Source organism: Crocuta crocuta, unplaced genomic scaffold (assembly GCF_008692635.1).
Source record: "Crocuta crocuta isolate KB4526 unplaced genomic scaffold, BGI_CrCroc_1.0 scaffold588, whole genome shotgun sequence".
NCBI classification, from domain to species: Eukaryota; Metazoa; Chordata; class Mammalia; order Carnivora; family Hyaenidae; genus Crocuta; species Crocuta crocuta.
In genome coordinates, this window is record NW_027532829.1 from 18,103 (window position 1) to 27,867 (window position 9,765).

A 9,765-nucleotide genomic window follows, 5' to 3' on the forward strand; every position below is an offset into this window, starting at 1 on the left:
GTCTAAAACCAACTAAAACCAATTTTAAATGCTTGAAAAAAGTCAGGAGTTGCTTACCCAGGAAAGAAATGATCTGCTCAACAGAAATACGATCTCTAAAGAAACTGATCCCCTTGAAAAAATAAAATTCTCAAGCGTTACTATGGTCTGGGTGAAAAACTCCCTTACTGTTCTTTCCTTCAATTCTATAATTAAGAAATCTTCCAATGACTAATTTGGCTACCATTTATACTGGTAGCAAAGAGGAGATATTATTGTTGGCAGAAATATGTAACATGAACACATTACCAAAAAGAATTCTTTCTATTATGAAATAGTAAGTTGATATTCTGACATGTATTAGTCTTCTCAAGTGTGTTTAGCATTAATCTGATAATTCTGGGGGCTGAACAGCAACTCTCTGGACCTACAGAGATGAAGAGGTTTTGGATTGTGATGGTCATCAAAATGGAGCCACCCAGCGAGTTTGGGTGGCCATCCAGCAATGTTTCTTTAACAACATACCTCCTTTCTTACTATCTCTTAAAATTACAATAAAGGAAGCATACCAGCTCTGAATATATGATTATCAGAGAAATAGTTATAGCATATGAAGGCTCCTTCTGTTTAGAATGTCATCCTTATAAAAGATTATTCCTTCTTCATTCACCTAATGCTTTTAAGTATCAATTTTTACCTTCCTGTAATGTTTGACTCAACCAGTGATAGAGTCTCAGTAAGATGGACTCATCTTTGACACAGTTAATATAGTGAAGCAGCAGAGAGTTGTTCAACACTGCACCCATCTGAGAAGGCAGCTGCAAAGACAGTACAATCAGTCAAGTGTAAGTATATGAAAAGGAAGAAAAGGAACATAGCAACAAGGAAATCATCAGATAGGAAATACATAATAAAAATAAAGGCTACGAAGATTCAATGGAAAATACAGATAAGCACATGGTCCAGTCACATACCTCTAAGCAATGGATGTTCTTTAAGAGTTGAGGGAAGCTTTTAAGCTGTTCTAGTGGAAATGATCCATTACTACTGAGATAATCAGAAAGAGTCATCCCTTTTTTCCCATATTCTTTACTGTAGCTACTAGAATTCAGCACGGGGATAACTGAGTAAGAATTCCATTTCTAAAGAAGACAGTAAAACAATCTATCAACGGACTAGACAGACTACAAACTAAAAGCAGTTGTTAAGTTGTTCAATTAATGAAGTCTAAATGTGGTTTGCATAGAATCTTAGGCAATTAAAATTTATTTAAATTTTATAATCTCTTTAAACATCTGAATGGTTATTGTTTGGCTTTAATAAGAAAAGAAAGGTGCACAAATAATTTGGGGATTTAGATACTTACTCTTTTTACAGGATGGACATTAGCCACACTTAACATAAATTTTACAGGTTCAGGAGGGGGTCCCTGATTCCTTTGCCTCATAGCAAGGAGAGAAGTCTTCCACAGATTCTCTGAATTCTTAAAATAAATCTATAAGAAAATTGGATTAAAGTACATAAATAGGTACCCATAACTTGAAGCAATATAAAATCCAAAACTGTTCATTAATTGAAACTGTATTAATTATGAAACATTTTGCAGCCATGCAAATTTTTTTTTTCTGATCAAGAATCTATTTAATACAACAAATACAATCAAAAGAAAGTGCCAATCCCTTAGAAAACTTCCCAGAAACAATGCCACAATACTAGATTTTAAAACAGTATGCTGTAGGGATGCCTGGGTGGCTCAGTTGGTTAAGTATCTGACTTCGGCTCAGGTCATGATCTCATGGCTCATCGATTCAAGCGCCGTGTCAGGCTCTGTGTTGACAGTTCAGAGCCTGGAGCCTACTTTGGATTCTGTGTCTCCCTTTCTCTCTGCCCCTCCCCAATTCTCTCTCTCAAAAATAAACATTAAAAAAATTTAATAAATATTTAAGAAAAAAGATAAAAACAGTATGCTGTAAATATTTCCGTTTAAATCTGTAAATTAAGTTAATCAAAAACAACATATTTCAATCTCAATATGACTTAATCACTCCTTAATCCCTCACCTTCTTCCTTGCAGGCAAAGATACAGAAATCAAACTAGGAGCAAAGAACTTATACAGCGACAACAAGGCCTGGAGATGAGGCTGCATTCCCTGAAATGAAATAAGACTTCTCAATTTTCAAGTCTATAGCATAAGAAAGAAAAGTAACAATAAAATAAACAGATTGAACATATATTCCAACCCTAATTTTACTATGTGATATGGCTATTGGAAGATGCTATAGAAAATCAAAGAATAGGGGCATCTGAGGGGCTCAGTCGGTTAAGCATCCGACCTTGGCTCAGGTCATGATCTCATGGTCCGTGAGTTTGAGCCCTGCACTGGGCTCTGTGCTGACATCTCAGAGCCTGGAACCTCCTTTGGATTCTGTGTCTGTCTGTCTGTCTGTCTCTCTCCTTCCCTGCTCGCGCACTGTCTCTCTCCGTCTCAAAAATAAACATTAAAAACAAAAAAGAAAATCAAAGAATAATCAGACATTTACATCAACTATCATAAAACTACCCTCATGAGCCTGTGGACTTCTTTTATGACCTTTTCTCCTTTTTTTACTTTTTCCTTAATATTTTCTCTCCTCTTCTATGCCTATGCCTTAGGTCTACGTCATACCTGCTAGCATGGCTTTCACTGGTAGCATACTCAGGACTCAAAGTTGACTCATTCTTGATTTAGATAGAAAGTTGGGAAGACAAAAAGGGAAGCTAAGAAAACAGGGCAAAGGAAATATTAATACCTTTTATCGTAATTCCTGGAAAATTAACTAGGAAATCCAACAACAGGTATGCAGTAGTCAAGCAGCTTGATACAACTAAAACAAGTCTTAACCAAAACATTAATTTTAGAATGACATAAGTCACTACTGCTGGATACCTGTGTTAGATATATCTGGATATCCAGAGAAAGCATACCACTAAAAAAATTCCAAAAAGGGCCCCTGAGTGGCTCAGTCAGTTAAGCGTCAGACATCGGCTCAGGTTATGATCTCGTAGTTCATGAGTTCAAGCCCCACTCAGGTTAGCACAGAGCCTGGAGCCTGCTTCAGATCTTGAGTCTCCCTCTCTCTCTGTCCCTCCCCTGCTCACGTTCTGTCCCTGCCTCTCTCAAAAATAAAATAAACATTAAAAATATTTTAACGAATTCCAAGGAAATAACCAAATTATTTTGTTTTGTTACAATTTTGTTGAATCAAATATTGTACAAAATAAGACAGGCAGAAATTGGGGCTTAGAAATACAGCATTACTATTTTATAACAGCTTCTTGAAATTAAATTTGTTATAATAAAACCAAAATAAAGCATTTCATCTAGGCTGAAATATCTTCTGATCTCTGTACTGTCAATTAGTATCAGAGTCTGCTTTGAGTTGGACTGCTTTTTGCTAGAGTAAATATTTAGTAGAGGAGAGACATTTAGAACATATTGTCTACTTAACTAAACACATTGTTGTTAAAAAGTTAACACACTTTTTTTTTAAAAAAGAATTCCAGTTAAATATGGCATATTGAAAATAGGTGTTTAACTCTGGGTCCTCCCTAAGCCCCAATGAAAAGTAAAGTAATAAAAAAGGCATAAAGCACAAGTTCAAAGAGAATGAGAGGATACTACAGCAAATGAGAAATCCCAAGAAGATTTTGGAACCCAGAATAAATATGAACAAATAGTAACCAACTTGGCAAAACAGAGAAAACAAAATCTAAGGTGGCAACAGAAAAAAGCTCAAAAGCTGCAGATACATGTTTTAAGACTCTCAAAAGGGCTCAGGAATTTCAGGGACCAGATATCTCTGAAAAGTGGAGGCAACAGAAGTGCAAGAGGGACAGAAAACCAGAGGATTGTTTGAAAAATCTAAGTGAAAAGCAATTAAAACCCCAAATTCCTTCACCACACTAACAAACATCAAGGTTTTTCCCCTCTTAAGATGAAACTGGACTCAGCTAACAGTCACAGCTGAGGAAGAGTACCAGGACATTTCCTTACCCCTTTCCAACTGTCTATATCCCAGAGTGCTAGTAGCCAAGCTGATAACCTGTGATGGTTAATTTTATGCGTCAGCTTGGCTGGGCCAGAGTGCTCAAATACTTAGTCAAACATTATTTTGGTGTTTCTGTGAGGATGTTTTGGATGAGGTTAACATTTTAAATTGGTGGACTGACAATTCCTTATAATAAATATCTTTCTACATATCTATACGTATATCCTATTGGTTCTGTTTCTGGAGAAGCCTGACTAATATAAGTCCTAGCAGGAAACAAGAGAATTCCGCTCTGGGAAAAGTGACACAGCCATCTGTGGCGCTCCCTAGTGAAACATCAAGATCCAACAATGAACAAGTCCTGCTCACATGTAAAAGTTTCCAATCACCATTTTAGTTCTTTACTATTAAATATGGATAAACAAAGTCTGTCGGGCATTTGAGAAAAGCCTCTACTGTGAAGGACCAAACTAACTAAAGAAAGGAACTCTGAGGAAACAGAGACAGAGCTGGAAACAGGAGAAAATCACTGCCCAAGTCAGATAGGCTCACGCCTAGCAGAGGGGACAATCCTAGCAACCATCCTCACCAACTCCCCAGCCCTGTTCCAAAGACTGTTCTCAACAGGGCCTGGTGTATGTATGATAACATGCCTGCAACACTTCCCACCAATCATGCCTGCCACCAAAAAGACAATTTCTGTATTTTGTTTCCTTCGCAGATCGGGATTTATAGGGTATGAATGGGTATAGAGGGGATACATTCCTTTGTAGGTGTCAGAAATTCATACATCCAATATATTTGCTCAAACATGCAGATTATGCCTGTTACTGCTATACATTTTGGGCTACATGTAAGCATAGCCATGACTCCTTGGTTTGATATTGTTGAACTTGATCAAAATCACCAAAATTCAGCTAATCAAAACAATTATAAACGTCTCCTTATAGGGCTGGTGGCTCAATTGGCTGAGCATCTGACTCAGTTGATATTGGTTCAGGTCATGATGTCATGGTTGTGAGAATGAGCCCAACTCGGGTTCACTGAGTGTGGAGGCTTACGATCTACTCTCCCTTTCTTGAGATTCTCTCTCTCTTTCTCTCCCCCTCTCCCACTTACAAGCACATGCACTCTCTCTCTCTCCCAACTTGGTCAAAAACTATCATTAATATCTTCAGAGAGCTAAGATACTGGACTGACACAACCAAAATAGGAAGCTGTAAAACAAGAACAATCACTTAATTGTACTAATAGGAAACCTCACACTGGAGAAGCATGAATGTGCACATTTGTTCATATTTTTCATTAAATTTGCATGCATTTCGGTAGGTCATGCAGGCTTCAGCATTTAAGATAGGCACTACAACTTCCTACTGTTTTATACCCAAAGCTTCACAGACTTGTTACCAGGCAGGTATAATGAAAATAACAATGCAAGAGAGCTGTGAGAATAAGAGATAATGGTCAGGGAATATACTCAAGGATATGTGTCCAGAAAGGAATGCTTTCCTAGATTACATCCACAAAAACATAAATAATCTAGCTACTTTACTAAAGTAGTCATTTCTTACTACTCCCAACACTTATTTCCAGCTGTAACAACCCAGTTTCCTAAACAGTCTTGCTGTTTAACATCCATATGTCTTTGTTTATGCTGTTCCCTCTGCCAGGAATGCCCTTCTCTTCCTTCTTGGCCTGGTTAAATTCTATTAATCTCTTAAAATTTCTCTCAAGAATCACCACTCCTCCTTGACCCTCATCTTATCCTGATTTTTTATTTTGTTGGCAAAGCTCGCCAGATAATAAGCTCCCTGAATAAATCATGGTTCATTCAATTTTATATCCCCAAAGCTCAGCTCAGTACCTAGCACAGATACGCTGACCAATTTTAGGTCTCTTTGGTACTCACCATTTTGGCCTGAAGACCTAGCAGTTTTCTCACACGAAATGGTTTGACTAGAAAAGATAAAGAAAAGTACAATGCGTGAGGTTCAGAATAAAAACAAACCATGTGGCTCATATAGCATCACATTACAACATATCAAAAATATAAACACCCTGTTCAGTTAAACCATTAAGCAGATGTTCTTAGATAAAGCACAAAAAAAAAATAATTCCTACAAAAGCTTGTCACAGAACTAATGCTACCAGTTAACTTTATAATGGCCAATAGAAATGTTAATTCCACAGAATAAATGTAATAAAACTGGAATGAAAATACTCACCATTCTCTTTTTTGGTAAGTAAATATAACAAATGGCAGACATAAGGGCACTGTTAAAATATAAAATGTTAAAAAGAAAAATGACAATATATCTTGAACAGAGTGGTACGCATTTTCCTCAAATGTCAATTTTATACTGATTAAGTAAAAAGGCTGTAGAATTTTGTTGAATGGTAGTTCTGAAAGCATCTCTTCTTCCTACTACATAGTAGTTGTAAGAACCAATACCTTTAACTAGTATCTCATTATAATATTTTTAAGTTTCTTTTGGAATACAGAAACACTGTAGACAATTTGAAAAACGGAAAAAGATCCTTGTGGGAAGCCTGGGTGGTTCAGTCAGTTAAGCATCCAACTTCAGTTCAGGTCATGAGCTCACGGCTCCTGGGGCCTGCTTTAGATTCTGTGTCTCTCACTTGCTCTGTCCCTCCCCCACTCATGCTCACTCTCTCTCAAAAATAAACATTAAAAATTTTTTAAAAAGATCCTTCTAACAAAAATTAATATATTCCTTCTAGTAGTCTATATTTGTTAAGATACAAACTTAAACTTTTATTTTGATTTCACACTTAAAAGCATTTTCCCATGTTTAACTGTCTTCAAAATGATCATTTTTAATGATCTTAATATTACAATGAGTGGATATAGCATAATCAGTTTGGCAAATAGCACAGACTCAATAGATTTGTTACTTAAGTTACTAAATGATTGGTTCCTTTAAAACATTTCATTTTGAGTGTCCATTTGTTGAGGTTTTATTCTAGATCAGAGGTCAGAAACCTACAGTTCATGTGTTTTATTATTTTTTATTTTTTTCTTAAATAGTATTTAATGATTAAAGCAAACACTATAAACATCTATTGTGGTTTTCTTTTTTAAATTTATTTTTGTTATTTTTTTCTTAAATATTTTATTGTCAAGTTGTTTACATATAACACCCCATGCTCATCCCAACAAATGCCCTCCTCCATGCCCATCACCCACCTTCCCCTCTCCCCAACCCCCATCAGCCCTCAGTTTGTTCTCAGCATTCAAGAGTCTCTCATGGTTTGTTTGCCTCCCTCCCTCTCCCCAGCTATTTTTCCTCTTCTTCTCACCCATGGTCCTCTGTTAGCTTCCTCCTAATCCACCTATATGTGGAAACATATGGTATCTGTCTTTCTCTGCCTGACTTATTTCGCTCAGCATAACACCCTCAAGGTCCATCCATGTTGCTACACATGGCCAGATTTCATTCTTTCTCATTGCCATGTAGTATTCCATGGTATAGATAAACCACATCTTCTTGATCCATTCATCAGTTGATGGACATTTAGGCTCTTTCCATGATTTGGTTATTGTTGAGAGTGCTGCTATGAACATTGGGGTACATGTGCCCCTATGCATCAGCACTCCTGTATCCTTTGGGTAAATTACTAGCAGTGCTATTGCTGGGTTATAGGGGAGTTCTACTGTTAATATTTTGAGGAACCTCCACACTGTTTTCCAGAGGGGCTGCACCAGTTTACATTCCCACCAACAGAGTAGGAGGGTGCCCACTTCTCTACATCCTCGCCAGCATCTAGAGTCTCCTGATTTGTTCACGTGTTTTAGTAAATCAAGTTTTACTGGAACATAGCCATACACATTTCATTTATGAATCCTTTATAACCACTTTCCTGCTACAACAGCAGAGCTGAGTAGTTGTGACAGAGATCTATGGCCCTCAAGCTAAAATATTTGCTATCTCAGCCTTCACAGGAAAAGTTTGCCACTACCTGTTCTAGAAGAAAACATAGGAAAAAATCTTTTGGACCACAGGGTGGCAGTTTTTTTTTTCTTTCATAAAAGAATATGCTAGCCACAAAATAAAACATAAAAGAAAAAGTCTCCATAGATTGGAGATCATTCAATTAAGAACATCTCTTTATTGGACAAGTAAATAATCACAGGGATGAGTAAACAACAACCTGTGGGTCAAGTCCAGCCCACCACTTGTCATTATAAATAAAGTTTTATTAGAACACTGCTATAGTCATTTGTTTATGTATTGTCTATAGCTTTTTTCACACTACATCAGCAGAGTGAGCAGCTGTGACAGATACAGATAGTATGACCCTTAAACCTAATATTTACTGGTTGGCACCTTAAGAAAAAATTTGCCAACACTTGCTCTAGATGTCAGGAAATCAAAAAAGTAGAAGCACCTGGATGGCTCAGTCAGTTAGGTTATGATCCCACAATTCATGGGATGGAGCCCCACATGGGGGCTCAATGCTGACAGCGCAGCTTGCTTAGGACTCTCTCTTTGAGAGAGTCTCTTTCCTCTGCTCATGTAATAAAAAAATTTTTAAATAAACATTTTTTTTTAAAGTAAAAGATGTAATGGGATTAGAGAAGGCAGCAAAAGCAAAGATTTTCTTTCAAATTTGTTTATCTGTATTTTGGTAATCATGAATCTAAACTTTAAAGTCTGATTCCATATTGCCTATCCTCTTCTTAGAAATGGGTTCAGATTATGGACATGCTTGTTAAGAAACATGAATTTAGATATAGGATTTTTTTTCTTAAGAAAAGAACATACATTATGACCAAGTCTGATATATTCTACACAAAATATAGTAACTTTCAGTAAAAAACTCACCACCTCATATCCCTAGGATATAAACCATTAGCAACACTATTTCTCATGCTGAGTATGAATGAGTGTCACACAATCCTTGCTCTGGGCATCAACATTAAAGGAACTCTGGCATTCTCTTTTAATCACATCTAAAAAGGAAAAACTCATATATACATCTAGGACTTTACAGTTGCCTTTCTGACAAATAGTAACCACTGCCTCTAAGTCACTAAAGAGTCAGGCTCCCACCAAATTATATGAAAATGACTTTTTCAAGTAATGCTTTAAAAATTTAGGTTCCTTATTTCTTGATCTAGTGATATTTACATAAATGTGTTCAGTTAATGAAAATTAACTGAGCTGATTAATTATGATACAGGCAATTTTCTCTACATATACCATAGTTCAATAAATATTTTTAAGAGACATAAAAAGGATAAAGAAAAAGAAAAAAAGTAGGTCTCCCTCCCTCTTGCCAAGCTGAGCAAGAAACTCATCGGCATCATGAAAATGACTCAAATACAGGTTTATTGCAATTAATTTGACAAACATTTATGAGTATCTTCTGTTCATTCATTCATAAAACAAATATTTATTGAGCAGTGACTAAAACAGACAAAAAGCCCTGTTCTTATGAAGTGCGATGAAATTCTATGTGCCATCATGAACACTGTTACTAAATATTTGGCTTATAAAAGGCTCAGTCTCTGCCTGGAGTGTCAGTCTATTAAGCTATTAAAGGAAGGGGAAAGCATGCTTTAGTATTTCCCACTCTTAACAAAGTATGCTTAAACACAGAATTCATTTGTTTTGCATTTTGGTTAGTTTAAGAACAAAAACCAATGACCCACAGTTTTGGCGAAGGGGGAAAGTACTAGGGGAGCGGAGCGGCCAGCAGCGGCTCCAGATGTGTGAGGTTCGCTCCAGACGT

At 36.6% G+C, this 9,765-nt stretch overlaps 1 protein-coding gene across 1 annotated transcript in view; it reads right to left on the reverse strand.

The window, feature by feature from the left end:
- The window catches only part of CENPI (centromere protein I), a gene marked incomplete at its 3' end in the record, with an annotated part of 51,866 nt that overhangs the window by 16,246 nt on the left and 25,855 nt on the right, over positions 1-9,765 (reverse strand). The window contains exons 6-11 of the mRNA XM_077745303.1: positions 6,234-6,282; positions 5,918-5,964; positions 2,040-2,129; positions 1,346-1,474; positions 954-1,121; positions 677-797 (exon numbers count right to left, since the gene is read on the reverse strand). Coding sequence (XP_077601429.1) covers positions 677-797; positions 954-1,121; positions 1,346-1,474; positions 2,040-2,129; positions 5,918-5,964; positions 6,234-6,282 — 604 coding nt within the window. The remainder of the gene's footprint in view (positions 1-676; positions 798-953; positions 1,122-1,345; positions 1,475-2,039; positions 2,130-5,917; positions 5,965-6,233; positions 6,283-9,765) is intronic.